Source organism: Oncorhynchus keta, chromosome 24, assembly GCF_023373465.1.
Source record: "Oncorhynchus keta strain PuntledgeMale-10-30-2019 chromosome 24, Oket_V2, whole genome shotgun sequence".
Lineage (NCBI taxonomy): Eukaryota > Metazoa > Chordata > Actinopteri > Salmoniformes > Salmonidae > Oncorhynchus > Oncorhynchus keta.
In genome coordinates, this window is record NC_068444.1 from 18,296,469 (window position 1) to 18,316,784 (window position 20,316).

General features: G+C 45.3%; 1 protein-coding gene across 15 annotated transcripts in view; it reads right to left on the minus strand.

Moving 5' to 3' along the window:
• Positions 1-600: 600 nt before the first annotated feature.
• The window catches only part of LOC118402789 (SMC5-SMC6 complex localization factor protein 2-like), a 38,206-nt gene continuing 18,490 nt past the window's right edge, over positions 601-20,316 (minus strand). For all 15 annotated transcript variants that reach the window (XM_035801043.2, XM_035801035.2, XM_052477915.1 and 12 more), the window contains 9 exons: positions 18,478-18,588; positions 16,412-16,579; positions 9,940-10,042; positions 9,256-9,485; positions 8,913-9,177; positions 4,741-5,064; positions 3,504-3,668; positions 3,222-3,290; positions 601-1,453 (listed from right to left, as the gene is read on the minus strand). In XM_035801043.2, coding sequence (XP_035656936.2) covers positions 1,319-1,453; positions 3,222-3,290; positions 3,504-3,668; positions 4,741-5,064; positions 8,913-9,177; positions 9,256-9,485; positions 9,940-10,042; positions 16,412-16,579; positions 18,478-18,588 — 1,570 coding nt within the window. In that variant the 3' untranslated portion in view covers positions 601-1,318. The remainder of the gene's footprint in view (positions 1,454-3,221; positions 3,291-3,503; positions 3,669-4,740; positions 5,065-8,912; positions 9,178-9,255; positions 9,486-9,939; positions 10,043-16,411; positions 16,580-18,477; positions 18,589-20,316) is intronic.

Genomic DNA, 20,316 nt, shown 5'->3' on the forward strand with positions numbered 1-20,316 from the left:
CTCTCCCTTCCGTCTGTCCTTCCCCTCTCTCCTCAGTCTCTCCCTTCCGTCTGTCCTTCCCCTCTCTCCTCAGTCTCTCCTCAGTCTCTCCCTTCCGTCTGTCCTTCCCCTCTCTCCTCAGTCTCTCCCTTCCGTCTGTCCTTCCCCTCTCTCCTCAGTCTCTCCTCAGTCTCTCCCTTCAGTCTGTCCTTCCCCTCTCTCCTCAGTCTCTCCTCAGGTCTCTCCCTTCCGTCTGTCCTTCCCCTCTCTCCTCAGTCTCTCCTCAGGTCTCTCCCTTCAGTCTGTCCTTCCCCTCTCTCTCCCTTCAGTCTCTCCTCAGTCTCTCCCTTCAGTCTCTCCCTCAGGTCTCTCCCTTCAGTCTCCTTCTCCCAGTCTCTCCTCAGTCTCTCCCCTTCCGTCTGTCCTTCCCCTCTCTCCTCAGTCTCTCCTCAGGTCTCCTCCCTTCAGTCTGTTCTTCAGTCCCTCTCTCCTCAGTCTCTCCTCAGGTCTTCCCCAGTCTGTCCTTCCTCTCCTCAGGTCTCTCCTTCAGTCTGTTCTTCCCCCTCTCTCCCTTCAGTCTGTCTGTCCTTCCCCTCTCTCCTCAGTCTCTCCTCAGTCTCTCCCTTCCGTCTGTTCTTCCCTTCTCTCCTCAGTCTCTCCTCAGGTCTCTCCCTTCAGTCTGTCCTTCCCCTCTCTCCTCAGTCTCTCCTCAGGTCTCTCCCTTCAGTCTGTCCTTCCCCTCTCTCCTCAGTCTCTCCTCAGGTCTCTCCCTTCAGTCTGTCCTTCCCCTCTCTCCTCAGGTCTCTCCCTTCAGTCTGTTCTTCCCCTCTCTCCTCAGTCTCTCCTCAGGTCTCTCCCTTCAGTCTGTTCTTCCCCTCTCTCCTCAGTCTCTCCTCAGGTCTCTCCCTTCAGTCTGTTCTTCCCCTCTCTCCTCAGTCTCTCCTCAGGTCTCTCCCTTCAGTCTGTTCTTCCCCTCTCTCCTCAGTCTCTCCTCAGGTCTCTCCCTTCAGTCTGTTCTTCCCTTCTCTCCTCCTCCGCTGCTTCCCTCTTTTCTGTGACCCTCAGTTCTACTTCTGTCCTTTCTGCCACCATGTCTTCCATATCTGGTTCCTCATCTGAATCCTCTAGCGTAAGTTCCACAATCTCCTCCATCTTTAGGAATGTATCTTCCTCCTCCCCCTGAATGTCCTTTTCTTCCTCAGCTTCCTCCATGACTAAGTGCTTTTCTGGTGTCTTCTCTTTCTCATCACTCTCATCCTCCATTGCCAAAGACTTCACTGCAATCCTCTCCTCCTTGTCTTGTCCCTCTCCATCCATCACCTCGTCCCCCTCATCTTCTTCACCTTCCACCTCCCATGACCCTGTCCCCCTCTCTCTCTTCCTCCCCGTCGCTCTCCCTGTGGGAGTGTTGGCTCTCCTGGCTGCTGCTCACAGCATCCTCAGGCGGAGGCTGCCAGAAGTCATACAGTTTATCCTAGAGGCAATACACACATTATAAAACATATCACATTGCTATCAAACATAACCACAGCTTACCCTGTAGGGAATAAACATAATATTATTCTAACACTTTTACTCTGCAATAATAAACACAGCATTAAACCAAACACAGCTCTGCGATACTATAGTTACCCTGGGAATACTTCCCCGAACTAACTAACTACACACACACACACACACATATACACACAGTACCAGTCATAAGTTTGGACACCTACTCATTCAAGGGTTTCTCTTTATTTAACTATTTTCTACATTGTAGAATAATAGTGAATACATCAAAACTATGAAATAACACATATGGAATCATGTAGTAACCAAAAAGTGTTAAACAAATGAAAATATATTTGAGATTCTTCAAAGTAGCGACCATTTGCCGTGATGACAGCTTTGCACACTCTTGGCATTCTCTCAACCAGCTTCATGAGGAATGCTTTTCCAACAGTCTTGAAGGAGTTCCCACATATGCTGAGCACTTGCTGGCTCCTTTTTCTTTACTCTGCGGTCCAACTCATCCCAAACCATCTCAATTGGGTTGAGGTTGGGTGATTGTGGAGGCCAGGTCATATCTGATGCAGCGCACCATCACTCTCCTTCTTGGTCAAATAGCCCTTACACAGCCTGGAGGTGTTTTGGGTCATTATCCTGTTGAAAAACAAATGATAGTCCCACTAAGCCCAAACCAGATGGGATGGCATATCGCTGCAGAATGCTGTGGTAGCCATACTGGTTAAGTGTGCCTTGGATTCTAAATAAATAACTGACAGTGTCACCAGCAAAGCACCCCCACACCTCCTTCTCCATGCTTCAATGTGGGAACCACACATGCGGAGATAATCCGTTCATCTACTCGGTTGGAACCAAAAATCTCAAATTTGGACTCATCAGACCAAAGGACAGATTTCCACCAGTCTAATGCCCATTGCTCGTGTTTCTTGGCCCAAGCAAGTATGTTCTTCTTATTGGTGTCCTTTAGTAGTGTTTCCTTTGCAGAAATTCGACCATGAAGGCCTGATTCACAGTCTCCTCTGAACAGTTGATGTTGAGATGTGTCTGTTACTTGAACTCTGTGAAGCATTTATTTGGGCTGCAATTTCTGAGGCTGGTAACTCTAATTAACTTATCCTCTGCAGCAGAGGTAACTCTGGGTCTTCCATTCCTGTGGCGGTCCTCATGAGGTCAAGTTTCATCATAGCGCTTGATGGTTTTTGTGATTGCACTTGAAGAAACTTTAAATTCTTCAAATGTTCTGGTTTGAATGACCATGTCTTAAAGTAACGGTGGACTGTCATTTCTCTTTGCTTCTTTGAGCTGTTTTTGGACTTGGTCTTTTACCAAATAGGGCTATCTTCTGTATATCCCTCTACCTTGTCACAACACAACGGATTGGCTAAACCACATTAAGGAAAGATATTCCACAAATTAACAAGGCACACCTGTTAATTGAAATGTATTCCAGGTGACTACCCCATGAAGCTGGTTGAGAGAATGCCAAGAGTGTGCAAAGGTGGCTATTTTGAAGAATCTAAAATGTTAAATATGTTTTGATTTGTTTAACACTGTTGGTTACTACATGATTCCATGTGTTATTTCATAGTTTTGATGTCTTCACTATTATTCTACAATGTAGAAAATAGTCAAAATAAATAAAGATTGATTCCAGGGTTTATCTACACACACACACACATCTAGCTATGGCTTTATGTACTATAGCTGTACTGTATCTCTCTATGCATGTCTACCTGGAGAGGCCTGGTTCTCTGGACCAGCACGTGCCACTTGGTGTAGATCCTGGCAACAAGGTCCTTCACCTGGAGGGAGAACGAGTGAGCGATGAGGAAGAGAGAGCGAGAGGTGGGGTGGATGAGGAAGAGTGCGGAGAGAGAGGAAGAAGAGAAGAAAGAGGGAGAGAACGAGAAGGGTTAATAGCTGTTTAACTAGAGAGAACATATCATCATTAATGCATTCATGTGGTTTACAGTTCCCATAGAAATGTTGTCTATATGGAAGAAGTAACTACATACCCTGCTCCTGTAAAGCATCTTCTCACTCTCCCTGATGTCACTTTTGATGTGTTTCTCCAGCTCAGCACTTAGCAACAACAACTGGTTCTTTTGCTCCGAAGGGAAGAACTCAAAGTTGGTGGCTTCGTTGGCCAAGGCCAGGAGGCTGTAGCATAGGTAGTAGGCCTGAAAACAACAGTGTTCATTAGACACCAACTGGAAGAAAACAGGGATGACTTTGACAATTGGTCATATATATATACACACACACACATTTACATATATATACACACAGTTGAAGTCAGAAGTTCACATACACCTTAGCCAAATGCATTTAAACTCAGTATTTCACAATTCCTGACATTTAATCCCAGTAGAAATTACTTGTCTTAGGTTAGTAAAGATCACCACTTTATTTTTAAGAAAGTTAAATGTCAGAATAATAGTAGAGAGAATGACTTATTTCAGCTTTTATTGCTTTCATCACATTCCCAGAGGGTCAGAAGTTTACATACACTCAATTAGTATTTGGTAGCATTGCCTTTAAATTGTTGAACTTGGGTCAAACGTTTTGGTAGCCTCCCACAAGCTTCCCACAATAAGTTGGGTGAATTTGGCCCATTCCTCCTGACAGAGCTGGTGTAACTGAGTCAGGTTTGTAGGCTTCCTTGCTCGCACACGCTTTTTCAGTTCTTCGCACACGCTTCATTCATCAAATGATGTCAATTAGCCTATCAGAAGCTTCTGAAGCCATGACATAATTTTCTGGAATCTTTCATGCTGTTTAAAGGCACAGTCAACTTAGTGTATGTAAACTTCTGACCCACTGGAATTGTGATACAGTGAATTATAAGTGAAATAATCTGTCTGTAAACAATTGTTGGAAAAGTTACTTGTGTCATGCACAAAGTAGATGTCCTAACCGACTTGCCAAAACTATAGTTTGCTAACAAGACTTTTGTGGAGTGGTTGAAAAACGAGTTATACTGACTCAGGTCTAAGTGTATGTAAACTTCCGACTTAAACTGTATATACACTTCCCTTGCAAACCACTGTCGGTTGTGTGACCTAATGAACACAACCCCAGTTCTCCTGATTTAACCGGACAACAAGTGTAGTCACTTTGAACCAGACGCAAACAAACCTGGGAGGGACTAGCTGCTGCTCTTGTCCAATAAGAAACTCATATTTTGTTGCAAAACCAATTCTGTTGCAAAAATACCCTTATATACACCCTGGTAAATAACCCTTTGTTGACCTGCTGGTCCAGGGAGGCACAGTCCTCCGCTTCCTCCCGCTCTCTGTGTGGGTGGTGACTCCTCCTGTAGCAGGAGGTGGCCAGCCCCCGGAGGAGTGAGGAGGGCCGCATTTGGGAGAGGTAGGGACGCAGGTCTGACAGCTGGAACTCTGTGTTGGAGGGAATGTAAGTGCATCTGTTGTTTAGCAGCTTGGAGATCGCCGACACACTGAGGTGTCTCCTGAGTTGCTTGCCGCGCATGCTGTCTGGCAGGAGCTCAACCAGCCAGCGCAGGTTGTGGTGGTCCTCAGTCAGGGCAATCAGCGACATGCAGATCCTGGGTAGCTACAGAACAGGACAGGACAGGAGATCGATCAACATCAACAATCAGACAGGAGAAACAGACACACAACACAGTGAGATGAGTTTACCTAGGAAAGGAAAGAAAAGTTCAAACTAGCAAAATAAAGAAATGGTGACAAGCATTCATTCACCTCCAGCACCATACCAGTGTCTACATACAGTGAACTCCAAAAGTATTGGGACAGTAGCTAGGTTTCCATCCAATTCGTGACAGATTTTCATGGGAATATTTTTTTTAAAATCTGCATAGAATAACATGCTTATTTCCCACCAGAGATGTGTTTCCATCAAACTAACCTTTTGCGGATAAAAGGCTGTGCGTGATGATGTAGTGCACATAAAAATAACTTTTGCAGTTAAATTACAAGTTAAATGGGTTTCCATGGGGCCTCCCGAGTGGCGCAGCGGTCTAAGGCACTGCATCGCAGTATTTCCTCTGACACATTGGTGCAGCTGGTTTCCATTGGTGCAGCTGGTTTCCATTGGTGCAGCTGGTTTCCATTGGTGCAGCTGGTTTCCGGGTTAAGCGAGCAGTGTGTCCAGAAGCAGTGCGGCTTAGCAGGGTCGTGTTTCGGAGGACACATGGCTCTCGAGCTTCGCCCCTCCCGAGTCCGTATGGGAGTTGCAGCAATGAGATTGTAAATACCAATTTGATCTCACGAAATTGAGAAAAAAAAAGGGGTAAAAAGTAACATTTTATTTGTATATAAAATATGAGTTTCCATCGCATTTTCAACTTTACTGATGGTTTTGTAACAAAATTTTTTGCGTTATATTGCAAATGTGCCCACTCTAGTCTTGGCACATGCACATTAACCAACATCTCGCAGATACAGTGCTGGTAGGCTACCTATATTATGAGATTATTATGGAGAAGAGTGATATTTTTTGTATTTGTCAAACGGCAGCCAAGCATTGATGATCATGTCACCAGAATAAGACCCTCGATATTCATTGGAAAAGAGCATCAAGCTCATCACCTTGCACTTTCACCTCCTAACTTAGTTCATAATAAACAGCATGGTTTACAGATTTGGTAGTGGGAGGACCACACAGCATCGCGTGACTCCAACTTTACTTAAAAATGATGGTTATATTAATATTTGCTAATAAAGGCATTTCCACTGCCATTTCTCACATCATTTATTTTAGACTTAAAAAGATCCCACCATGTCGAATAAACAAATTGTCTGTTGGCATTTATACAATTGTACCGGCATCATGTTTCCATCAGCCCAGTCGTGATGGACTTTTTTCATGCGTCAGGTAATTCATCTGCATGAAATGGTTGGCTGGAAGCCTGGTTGGTGACACATTTTTTGGGGTGTTGGCTCTGGTCTACAGCACTTTGGATTTGAAATTATACAAAGTTACAGAGGCACAAACATCATACCCCCTAAGAAATGTTAACCTCTCCTGTTCTTGTAATGGTGAGAGATTAGCATGTCTTGGAGTTATGATATAAAATGCTAATCTCTACTGTTCTTGTAATGGTGAGAGGTTAGCATGTCTTGGAGTTATGATATAAAATGCTAATCTCTACTGTTCTTGTAATGGTGAGAGATTAGCATGTCTTGGAGTTATGATATAAAATGCTAATCTCTACTGTTCTTGTAATGGAGAGAGGTTAGCATGTCTTGGAGTTATGATATAAAATTCTAATCTCTCCTGTTCTTGTAATGGAGAGATGTTAGCATGTCTTGGGGGGATGATGTTTGTGCATCTGTAACTTTCTCACTCATCATTATTCATCATTGGGGCGGCAGGGTAGCCTAGTGTTTAGAGCGTTGGACTAGTAACTGAAAGGTTGCAAGTTCAAATCCCCGAGCTGACAAGGTACAAATCTGTTGTTTTGCCCCTGAACAGGCAGTTAACCCACTGTTCCTAGGCCGTCATTGAAAATAAGAATTATTTTTTGATAACTGACTTGCCTGGTTAAATAAATAAAAATAAATAAATGCAGTGACTGTTAATTCATTATCGAATCACAGCCTACTTCGTCAAACGGGTGATTATTTAACAAGCGCATTCGTGAAAAAAGCACTGTCGTTGCACCAATGTACCTAAACATCAATTCCTTTCTTAAAATCAATACACAAGTATATCTTTTTTTAAACCTGCATATTTAGTTAAAAGAAATTAATGTTAGCAGGCAATATTAACTAGGAAAATTGTGTCACTTCTCTTGTGTTCAGTATAAGCAGAGTCAAGGTATATGCAGCAGTTTGGGCCGCCTGGCTCAAACTGTGCGAAGACCATTTCTTCCAAAAAAGACTAATTCATTTGCCAGAATTTTACATAATTATGACATAACGTTGAAGGTTGCGCAATGTAACAGCAATATTTAGACTTATGGATGTGGTTCCGTATTTCACTGAAAGAATAAAGGTTTTGTTTTCTAAATGACAGTTTCCAGATTTGACCATATTAATGACCTAAGGCTCGTATTTCTGTGTGTTATTATGTTATAATTAAGTCTATAATTTGATAGAGCAGTCTGGCTGAGCGGTGGTAGGCAGCAGCAGTAAGCATTCATTCAAACAGAACTTTCCTGCGTTTGCCAGCAGCTCTTCACAATGCTTGAAGCACAGCTCTGTTTACGACTTCAAGCCTATCAACTCCTGAGATTAGGCTGGCAATACTAAAGTACCTATTAGAACATACAATAGTCAAAGGTATCTTAAATACAAATGGTAGAGAGAAATAGTCCTATCATTACTATAATAACTACAACCTAAAACGTATTAATTGGGAATATCGAAGAGGAACCACCAGCTTTCATATGTTCTCATGTTCTGAGCAAGGAACTTAAACTTTAGATTTTTTACATGGCTCATATTGTACATTTACTTTCTTCTCCAACACTGTTTTTGCATTATTTAAACTAAATTGTTTTTATTTATGTATTATATTAAGTTAAAATAAAAGTGTTCATTCAGTATTGTTGTAATTGTCATTATTACAAATATATATATAAAAAACGTCCGATTAATCAGTATCGGGGTTGAAAAATCATAATCGGTCGACCTCTAGCCACCACCCTTCTTCCATCTCCATATTTGACAGGGAAGCCTAAATGCTCCCATCCATGAGACTTAAATGAAGCGGGAGGCTTTTCCTGTTCTTCAGCTCCTCCGCCAGCCATGGCTGTCACTGCTCTTTTCTTCTTTGCTTTTTGCAACACGAGCATCCAGGATTGATACGTTGGGATTCAACACGTGAACAGTGAACACAACAGCTTTTTAAAAATTATTCAATCAGGCTTCAGAGCAAAACACAGCACTGTCTTTATCTTTTCAATGCATCGAGATTTAGAGAATTACTTTAAAAAGTAACAGCAGCAGTAAAATCACACTATGATGGTTAAACTCTGCAATTGATCTGCGGTTCACATGCGTGCTGAGCCGTGGGGGGTGATCTTTACGGATCACGGATCAACTACGGTCAATTACATCACTAGTCATGAGCATATGTAGATTAAGTGAAAGTGCAGCTTTTGTGATTGGACCTAGAAAATTCTTGACCCTGTTTTGGGACCGTGTTTAAAACAAGTCAGTGCTAACTCTGCTCCGGAGCAGGGCCAGCTAGCCCTGGGCTAAGGATGGTGCTAGTCCACTTTACAATGTGCAAGCGTGAACACTCCCTTACTTAGCCCTGGGCTTATTTAGACAGCAAATAACTGGATGGGAGAGACAAGCAAGTAGGAGATGAAGTTAGAAACGCTTAGGCGGGGATTGAACCCACAACCATTGGGGTTGCACATGTACACGTGTTTCTACGGCACCACGCAGAAGCCACAGAAGATGAAAGAAATAAAACAGTTGACTGACCATGATGTCCAAGTCCCTTATGCTGTTGACCAGGTTGTGCAGTAGGGAGCGGAGGTGCTCAGTGGGCTGGAGGGCGAGCTGCGTGTCCAGGCCCACTCTGCTCACCACCGTCAGGAGTAACAACAGTTCTCCGTCACTGTAGACCCGCGGGCACAACGACGTACAATGACACATGTACTTGACGACATTGTCAAAGTTGTGTTCAGGGAAAGTTCTGATCTCCTTCTTGCTGGACAGGCTCTCTGTGCTGATCTGGAGGCCCTCTCTACATACACACAGATAGTTATTATCTGTCTATCAAATTGTATGAACAAAGTAGTTATTGACACACATACATACTTACATCAGGTCTCCCTCAGTGAAGGGGGGTTGTAGGTTCTCCAGGGGGAAAAGGGTGACAAAGGGAACCCCCATGTTCATGAAGACCAGGGTCATGTCTCCAATACTGGGCACCCACACCTCAAACCTCTCACTCTTATTCAGTACCATGTGTTCAGCAGCAGAGCAGGCAATATCTCCAAGGGCCTTTAGTACCTGATGACAGGTCAGCCTGTCTGAGTGGACTGACATCATCTACAGGAGGGAGGGAGAGAGAAAAAGAGAGGCTGACGTTTTGTCTGTCTTTAATGAGCCATCCCCATTTGATTAAAAACAATTTAGTACCCCCTCGTTAGTCCTCCCCCTATGTTAGTCCCCCCCCTCGTTAGTCCTCCCCCGGGGCGGCAGGGTAGCCCGGAAGGTTGCAAGTTCAAACCCCCGAGCTGACACGGTACAAATCTGTCGTTCTGCCCCTGAACAAGGCAGTTCACCCACCGTTCCTAGGCCGTCATTGAAAATAAGAATTTGTTCTTAACTGACTTGCCTAGTTAAATAAAGATAAAATGTTAGTCCTCCCCACGAAAAAAGAGTTGCAAACCACCAAAGAGAGAGACATTAATACATTGATCAATTAAAATTAAGCAATTATACAAACAAATCAATCAATCTGATTAGTCTAGCACAGGTAAAAGGGGGTGTAGAGTAGTACCTGGAAGAGCCAGCGGGTCACCTGGGGAGGACAGGGGGAGGAGCAGTAGGCTCTCTGGAACAGCTGGGAACTGACCTGGGTCCTGAACTGGTCTGGAGAGGAGCTGAGAGACACAGAGGGAATGAGAGATGGTAGAGAGAGGGGGAAAACACACACCAGAGAGAGAAGGGAAAAACACACACCAGAGAGAGAGAGAGAGGGGAAAAACACACACCAGAGAGAGAGAGGAGAAAAACACCCACCAGAGAGATGAGAGGGGAAAAACACACACCAGAGAGATGAGAGGGGAAAAACACACACCAGAGAGAGAGAGAGGGGAAAAACACACACCAGAGAGAGAGAGAGAGGGGAAAACACACACCAGAGAGATGAGAGGGGAAAACACACACCAGAGAGATGAGAGGGGAAAACACACACCAGAGAGAGAGAGAGAGAGGGGAAAACACACACCAGAGAGAGAGAGAGGGGAAAACACACACCAGAGAGATGAGAGAGGGGAAAACACACACCAGAGAGAGAGAGGGGAAAACACACACCAGAGAGATGAGAGAGAGGGAAAAGCACACACCAGAGATGAGAGAGAGGGGAAAAACACACACCAGAGAGATGAGAGGGGAAACACACACCAGAGAGATGAGAGGGGGAAAACACACACCAGAGAGATGAGAGAGGGGAAAGCACACACCAGAGAGATGAGAGGGGAAAAACACACACCAGAGAGATGAGAGAGGGGAAAGGCACACACCAGAGAGATGAGAGAGGGGAAAAACACACACCAGAGAGATGAGAGAGGGGAAAGGCACACACCAGAGAGAAGAGAGAGGGGAAAACACACACCAGAGAGATGAGAGAGGGGAAAACACACACCAGAGAGAGAGAGAGGGGAAAACACACACCAGAGAGATGAGAGGGGAAAAGCACACACCAGAGAGATGAAAGAGAGAGAGGGAGGAAAAACACCAGAGAGATGAGAGGGGAAAACACACACCAGAGAGATGAGAGAGGGGAAAAACACACACCAGAGAGATGAGAGAGGGGAAAACACACACCAGAGAGATGAGAGAGGGGAAAAACACACACCAGAGAGATGAGAGGGGAAAAACACACACCAGAGAGATGAGAGAGGGGAAAACACACACCAGAGAGATGAGAGAGGGGAAAACACACACCAGAGAGATGAGGGGAAAACACACACCAGAGAGATGAGAGAGAGGGGAAAACACACACCAGAGAGATGAGAGAGGGGAAAAACACACACCAGAGAGATGAGAGAGGGGAAAACACACACCAGAGAGATGAGAGAGGGGAAAAACACACACCAGAGAGAGAGAGAGAGGGGAAAAACACACACCAGAGAGATGAGAGAGGGGAAAACACACACCAGAGAGATGAGAGAGGGGAAAAACACACACCAGAGAGAGAGAGGGGAAAAACACACACCAGAGAGATGAGAGAGGGGAAAAACACACACCAGAGAGATGAGAGAGAGGGGAAAACACACACCAGAGAGAGAGGGGGAAAACACACACCAGAGAGATGAGAGAGAGGGAAAACACACACCAGAGAGATGAGAGAGGGGAAAAACACACACCAGAGAGATGAGAGAGGGGAAAACACACACCAGAGAGATGAGAGAGGGGAAAACACACACCAGAGAGATGAGAGGGGAAAAACACACACCAGAGAGATGAGAGAGGGGAAAAACACACACCAGAGAGATGAGAGGGGAAAAACACACACCAGAGAGATGAGAGAGGGGAAAACACACACCAGAGAGATGAGAGAGGAAAAACACACACCAGAGAGATGAGAGAGAGGGGAAAACACACACCAGAGAGGAGAGAGAGGAAAAACACACACCAGAGAGATGAGAGAGGAAAAACACACACCAGAGAGAGAGAGAGGGGAAAAACACACACCAGAGAGATGAGAGGGGAAAACACACACCAGAGAGATGAGAGGGGAAAACACACACCAGAGAGATGAGAGAGAGGGGAAAACACACACCAGAGAGATGAGAGAGGGGAAAACACACACCAGAGAGAGAGAGAGAGGGGAAAAACACACACCAGAGAGATGAGAGAGAGGGGAAAACACACACCAGAGAGATGAGAGGGGAAAAACACACACCAGAGAGATGAGAGAGGAAAACACACACCAGAGAGATGAGAGAGGGGAAAACACACACCAGAGAGATGAGAGAGAGGGGAAAAACACACCAGAGAGATGAGAGAGAGGAAAAGCACACACCAGAGATGAGAGAGGGGAAAAACACACACCAGAGAGATGAGAGGGGAAAAACACACACCAGAGAGAGAGAGGGGAAAACACACACCAGAGAGATGAGAGGGGAAAACACACACCAGAGAGATGAGAGAGGATTAAAAACACACCAGACAGATGAGAGAGAGGGGAAAAGCACACACCAGACAGATGAGAGAGAGGGGAAAAACACACACCAGAGAGAGAGAGAGGGGAAAACACACACCAGAGATGAGAGAGAGGGGAAAACACACACCAGAGAGATGAGGGGAAAACACACACCAGAGAGATGAGAGGGGAAAGGCACACACCAGAGAGATGAGAGGGGAAAGCACACACCAGAGAGATGAGAGGGGAAAACACACACCAGAGAGAGAGAGGGGAAAACACACACCAGAGAGATGAGAGGGGAAAAACACACACCAGAGAGATGAGAGAGAGGGGAAAACACACACCAGAGAGATGAGAGAGAGGGGAAAACACACACCAGAGAGATGAGAGAGAGGGGAAAACACACACCAGAGAGATGAGAGAGAGGGGAAAAACACACACCAGAGAGATGAGAGAGGGGAAAACACACACCAGAGAGATGAGAGAGAGGGGAAAAACACACACCAGAGAGATGAGAGGGGAAAAACACACACCAGAGAGATGAGAGAGGGGAAAAACACACACCAGAGAGATGAGAGAGAGGGGAAAACACACACCAGAGAGATGAGAGAGGGGAAAAACACACACCAGAGAGATGAGAGAGGGGAAAACACACACCAGAGAGATGAGAGAGGGGAAAAGCACACACCAGAGAGATGAGAGAGGGGAAAAACACACACCAGAGAGATGAGAGGGGAAAAACACACACCAGAGAGATGAGAGGGGAAAACACACACCAGAGAGAGAGAGAGGGGAAAAACACACACCAGAGAGATGAGAGAGGGGAAAAACACACACCAGAGAGATGAGAGAGAGGGGAAAAACACACACCAGAGAGATGAGAGGGGAAAAACACACACCAGAGAGAGAGAGGGGAAAAACACACACCAGAGAGATGAGAGGGGAAAAACACACACCAGAGAGATGAGAGGGGAAAAACACACACCAGAGAGATGAGAGAGAGGGGAAAAACACACACCAGAGAGATGAGAGAGGGGAAAAACACACACCAGAGAGATGAGAGGGGAAAACACACACCAGAGAGATGAGAGAGGAAAAACACACACCAGAGAGATGAGAGAGGGGAAAACACACACCAGAGAGATGAGAGGGGAAAACACACACCAGAGAGATGAGAGAGGGGGATGAGGGGAAAACACACACCAGAGAGATGAGAGGGGAAAACACACACCAGAGAGATGAGAGGGGAAAACACACACCAGAGAGATGAGAGGGGAAAACACACACCAGAGAGATGAGAGAGGGGAAAAACACACACCAGAGAGATGAGAGGGGAAAAACACACACCAGAGAGATGAGAGAGAGGGGAAAAACACACACCAGAGAGATGAGAGAGGGGAAAAACACACACCAGAGAGATGAGAGGGGAAAACACACACCAGAGAGATGAGAGAGGGGAAAAACACACACCAGAGAGATGAGAGAGGGGAAAAACACACACCAGAGAGATGAGAGAGGGGAAAACACACACCAGAGAGATGAGAGGGGAAAACACACACCAGAGAGAGAGAGAGGGGAAAAGCACACACCAGAGAGATGAGAGAGAGGGGAAAACACACACCAGAGAGAGGAGAGGGGAAAACACACACCAGAGAGATGAGAGGGGAAAAACACACACCAGAGAGAGAGAGGGGAAAAGCACACACCAGAGAGATGAGAGAGAGAGAGAGGAAAAGCACACACCAGAGAGATGAGAGGGGAAAAACACACACCAGAGAGAGAGAGGGGAAAAACACACACCAGAGAGATGAGAGAGAGGGGAAAACACACACCAGAGAGAGAGAGGGGAAAACACACACCAGAGAGATGAGAGAGAGGGGAAAAGCACACACCAGAGAGATGAGAGGGGAAAAGCACACACCAGAGAGATGAGAGGGGAAAAGCACACACCAGAGAGATGAGAGGGGAAAAGCACACACCAGAGAGAGAGAGGGGAAAAGCACACACCAGAGAGATGAGAGAGGGGAAAAGCACACACCAGAGAGATGAGAGAGGGGAAAAGCACACACCAGAGAGATGAGAGAGGGGAAAACACACACCAGAGAGATGAGAGGGGAAAAGCACACACCAGAGAGATGAGAGGGGAAAAACACACACCAGAGAGATGAGAGAGAGGGGAAAAACACACACCAGAGAGATGAGAGAGGGGAAAACACACACCAGAGAGATGAGAGAGAGGGGAAAAACACACACCAGAGAGAGAGAGGGGAAAAACACACACCAGAGAGAGAGAGGGGAAAACACACACCAGAGAGATGAGAGAGAGGGAAAAACACACACCAGAGAGATGAGAGAGGGGAAAAACACACACCAGAGAGATGAGAGAGGGAAAACACACACCAGAGAGATGAGAGAGAGGGGAAAACACACACCAGAGAGAGAGAGGGGAAAAACACACACCAGAGAGAGAGAGGGGAAAAACACACACCAGAGAGAGAGAGAGGGGAAAACACACACCAGAGAGATGAGAGAGAGGGAAAACACACACCAGAGAGATGAGAGAGGGGAAAAACACACACCAGAGAGATGAGAGAGAGGGGAAAACACACACCAGAGAGATGAGAGAGGGGAAAACACACACCAGAGAGATGAGAGAGGGGAAAAACACACACCAGAGAGATGAGAGAGGGGAAAACACACACCAGAGAGAGAGAGAGAGGGGAAAACACACACCAGAGAGAGAGAGAGGGGAAAAAAACACACCAGAGAGAGAGAGAGGGGAAAAACACACACCAGAGAGAGAGAGGGGAAAAACACACACCAGAGAGAGAGAGGGAAAACACACACCAGAGAGATGAGAGAGGGGAAAACACACACCAGAGATATGAGAGAGGGGAAAAACACACACCAGAGAGAGAGAAGGGAAAAACACACACCAGAGAGATGAGAGAGGGGAAAAACACACACCAGAGAGAGAGAGAGAGGGGAAAACACACACCAGAGAGATGAGAGAGGGGAAAACACACACCAGAGAGATGAGAGGGGAAAACACACACCAGAGAGATGAGAGAGAGGGGAAAACACACACCAGAGAGAGAGAGGGGAAAACACACACCAGAGAGATGAGAGAGGGGGAAAACACACACCAGAGAGATGAGAGAGGAAAAACACACACCAGAGAGATGAGAGAGGGGAAAAAACACCACACCAGAGTGATGAGAGAGAGAGAGAGAAAAACACACACCAGAGAGATGAGAGAGAGGGGAAAACACACACCAGAGAGATGAGAGAGAGGAAAACACACACCAGAGAGAGAGAGAGGGGAAAAACACACACCAGAGAGAGAGAGGGGAAAACACACACCAGAGAGAGAGAGGGGAAAAACACACACCAGAGAGATGAGAGGGGAAAAACACACACCAGAGAGATGAGAGAGGGGAAAAACACACACCAGAGAGAGAGAGAGGGGAAAACACACACCAGAGAGATGAGAGGGGAAAACACACACCAGAGAGATGAGAGAGGGGAAAACACACACCAGAGAGATGAGAGAGAGAGGGGAAAACACACACCAGAGAGAGAGAGAGGGGAAAACACACACCAGAGAGATGAGAGGGGAAAACACACACCAGAGAGATGAGAGAGGGGAAAAGCACACACCAGAGAGATGAGAGAGGGGAAAAACACACACCAGAGAGATGAGAGAGGGGAAAAGCACACACCAGAGAGATGAGAGAGGGGAAAAACACACACCAGAGAGATGAGAGAGGGGAAAAGCACACACCAGAGAGATGAGAGGGGAAAGCACACACCAGAGAGATGAGAGAGGGGAAAAACACACACCAGAGAGATGAGGGGAAAAACACACCAGAGAGATGAAAGAGAGAGAGGGAGGAAAAACACCAGAGAGATGAGAGGGAGAGGGGAAAAACACACCAGAGAGATGAGAGGGGAAAAACACACCAGAGAGATGAAAGAGAGAGAGGGAGGAAAAACACCAGAGAGATGAGAGGGAGAGGGGAAAAACACACCAGAGATGGGGTATTGGGGCAAGAGAGAAGAGGACTGAACATTTCCTCTCAGTCACACACACACACACCATAGGATTGTTTTCTGTGTGGTGTCACACGGGGTGACGTTACAGCGTCTCAGCTGCAGTGTGTGTTGGCTGAAGAGACGGCCAAAGTTGTCCAGGTTGAACACCGCTTCCCCGGGGTGCAGGTCCTGGATGGCACTAGACAACACCGAGAAACGCTGCAGGAAATCCCTGGGGTTGACAAGAGATACACACATGGAAGTGTGGGATTGTGGTTATTAGTCTGTGTGTGTGTGTAGTTACCTCTGCTCCTAGGATTAACTGGAAATGGGGTACCTAGACAGTTCAACAGAAGATGTCCGCTGCATTTATCTGCCTTAAATCGACATCATTGGCGCCCGTAGAGCGGTTGTTGTTAAGTGCCTTGCTCACGGACAGAACAGCAGATTTTCCCACATTGCCCGGCTCAGGGATTCAAACCAGCGACCTCTGTTAACCTCTAGACTACCTGCACTCTGTTTTCTGTACGCTCCTCTTTTGTGTTTATATGGATGTACAGTACCAGTCAAAAGTACTAGGTTGACTTTATTTGTACTATTTTCTAGATTGTAGAATAATAGTGAAGACATCAAAACTATGAAATAACACATGGAATCATGTAGTAACCAACAGTGTTAAAAAAAATATATATATTTAACATTTGAGATTCTTTAAAGTAGTAGGAAAGGAAGACCCCAAGTTACCTCTGCTGCAGAGGATAAGTTCATTAGAGTTACCTCTGCTGCAGAGGATAAGTTCATTAGAGTTACCTCTGCTGCAGAGGATAAGTTCATTAGAGTTACCTCTGCTGCAGAGGATAAGTTCATTAGAGTTACTTCTGCTGCAGAGGATAAGTTCATTAGAGTTACCTCTGCTGCAGAGGATAAGTTCATTAGAGTTGCCTCTGCTGCAGAGGATAAGTTCATTAGAGTTACTTCTGCTGCAGAGGATAAGTTCATTACAGTTACCTCTGCTGCAGAGGATAAGTTCAAACCTCTGCTGCAGAGGATAAGTTGTTAGAGTTACCTCTGCTGCAGAGGATAAGTTCATTAGAGTTACCTCTGCTGCAGAGGATTTCATTAGAGTTACCTCTGCTGCAGAGGATAAGTTCATTGAGTTACCTCTGCTGCAGAGGATAAGTTCATTAGAGTTACTCTGCTGCAGAGGATAAGTTCATTAGAGTTACCTCTGCTGCAGAGGATAAGTTCATTAGAGTTACCTCTGCTGCAGAGGATAATAGTGTTCATCAAAGTTACCTCTGCTGCAGAGGATAAGTTCATGGAATCATGTACCTCTGCAACAGTGTTAAAAAAACTAAATATATTTTATAGTTACCTCTGCTGCAGAGGATAATTCTTTAAAGTTACCTCTGCTGCAGAGGATAAAAGAAGACTCTGCTGCAGAGGATAAGTTCATTAGAGTTACCTCTGCTGCAGAGGATAAGTTCATTAGAGTTACCTCTGCTGCAGAGGATAAGTTCATTAGAGTTACTTCTGCTGCAGAGGATAAGTTTATTAGAGTTACCTCTGCTGCAGAGGATAAGTTCATTAGAGTTACCTCTGCTGCAGGAGGATAAGTTCATTAGAGTTACCTCTGCTGCAGGAGGATAAGTTCATTAGAGTTACCTCTGCTGCAGGAGGATAAGTTCATTAGAGTTACCTCTGCTGCAGAGGATAAGTTCATTAGAGTTACCTCTGCTGCAGAGGATAAGTTCATTAGAGTTACCTCTGCTGCAGAGGATAAGTTCATTAGAGTTACCTCTGCTGCAGAGGATAAGTTCATTAGAGTTAACAGCCTCAGAAATTGCAGCCCTAATAAATGTTTCACAGAGTTCAAGTAACAGACACATCTCAACATCAACTGTTCAGAGGAGACTGTGTGAATCAGGCCTTCATGGTCAAATATATTTAGATTTTTTTAAACACTTTTTGGTTACTACATGATTCCATATGTGTTATATCATAGTATTGATGTCTTCACTATTATTTTACAATGTAGAAAATAGTAAAAATAAAGAAAAAGCCCAAACTTTTGACTGGTACTGTATGTTTTAAGTGTATGTGTGTGGGTGCATGTGTGCGTGCAGTTACTTTTGCTGCTGCGAGATAGCCTCCTCAATGTTCTCCTCCTCCTCTTCCTCAGCCAATCTCAGCAGTTTCTCCTTACAGGAGAGATGCAGCTTGGCTTCCATCTCCTTAGACCTGGGGAGAATAACCACGACATAGCACACATTGTTATGACATAGAACTCATTTAATTCTTAAAGTCTAAGCCGTTGGGGGGTTCTCAGCTGACATATGGAATTGTTTTAAGGTGGTCATACTATGGATCATTTAGCTATTTGATTTAGAATTTTTAGGTAACTAACAAAATATATATATTTGATAAAATATTGAATTTGGCCTTTACTACTATAGCCCAGAGAAACGCATTGAAAAACACATTCATAAATGGGAAAAAAGCCAGTCAAAAACTAAATCATGAGAAACAAGGTTTTGAAGTGTTTGCTCTATCTAGAGACATAAGAAAGAACAAGTATTTGATACACTGCCGATTTTGCAGGTTTTCCTACTTACAAAGCATGTAAGAGGTCTGTAATTTTTTTATCATAGGTACACTTCAACTGTGAGAGACGGAATCTAAAACAAAAATCCAGAAAATCACATTGTATGATTTTTAAGTAATTAATTAGCATTTTATTGCATGATATAAGTATTTGATCACCTACCAACCAGTAAGAATTTCCGTCTCTCACAGACCTGTTACTTTTTCTTTAAGAAGCCCTCCTGTTCTCCACTCATTACCTGTATTAACTGCACCTGATTGAACTCGTTACCTGTATAAAAGACACCTGTCCACACACTCAATCAAACAGACTCCAACCTCTCCACAATGGCCAAGACCAGAGAGCTGTGTAAGGACATCAGGGATAAAATTGTACACCTGTACAAGGCTGGGATGGGCTACAGGACAATAGGCAAGCAGCTTGGTGAGAAGGCAACAACTGTTGGCGCAATTATTAGAAAATGGAAGTTCAAGATGACGGTCAATCACCCTCGGTCTGGGGCTCCATGCAAGATCTCACCTCGTGGGGCATCAATGATCATGAGGAAGGTGAGGGATCAGCCCAGAACTACACGGCATGACCTGGTCAATGACCTGAAGAGAGCTGGGACCACAGTCTCAAAGAAAACCATTAGTAACACACTACGCCGTCATGGATTAAAATCCTGCAGCGCACGCAAGGTCCCCCTGCTCAAGCCAGCGCATGTCCAGGCCCTTCTGAAGTTTGCCAATGACCATCTGGATGATCCAGAGGAGGAATGGGAGAAGGTCATGTGGTCTGATGAGACAAAAATAGAGCTTTTTGGTCTAAACTCCACTCGCCGTGTTTGGAGGAAGAAGAAGGATGAGTACAACCCCAAGTACACCATCCCAACAGTGAAGCATGGAGGTGGAAACATCATTCTTTGGGGATGCTTTTCTGTAAAGGGGACAGGACGACTGCACCGTATTGAGGGGAGGATGGATGGGACCATGTATCGCGAGCTCTTGGCCAACAACCTCCCTCAGTAAGAGCATTGAAGATGGGTCGTGGCTGGGTCTTCCAGCATGACAATGACCCGAAACACACAGCCAGGGCAACTAAGGAGTGGCTCCGTAAGAAGCATCTCAAGGTCCTGGAGTGGCCTAGCCAGTCTCCAGGCCTGAACCCAATAGAAAATCTTTGGAGGGAGCTGAAAGTCCGTATTGCCCAGTGACAGCCCCGAAACCTGAAGGGTCTGGAGAAGGTCTGTATGCAGGAGTTGGCCAAAATTCCTGATGCAGTGTGTGCAAACCTGGTCAAGAACTACAGGAAATGTATGATCTCTGTAATTGCAAACAAAGGTTTCTGTACCAAATATTAAGTTATGCTTTTCTGATGTATCA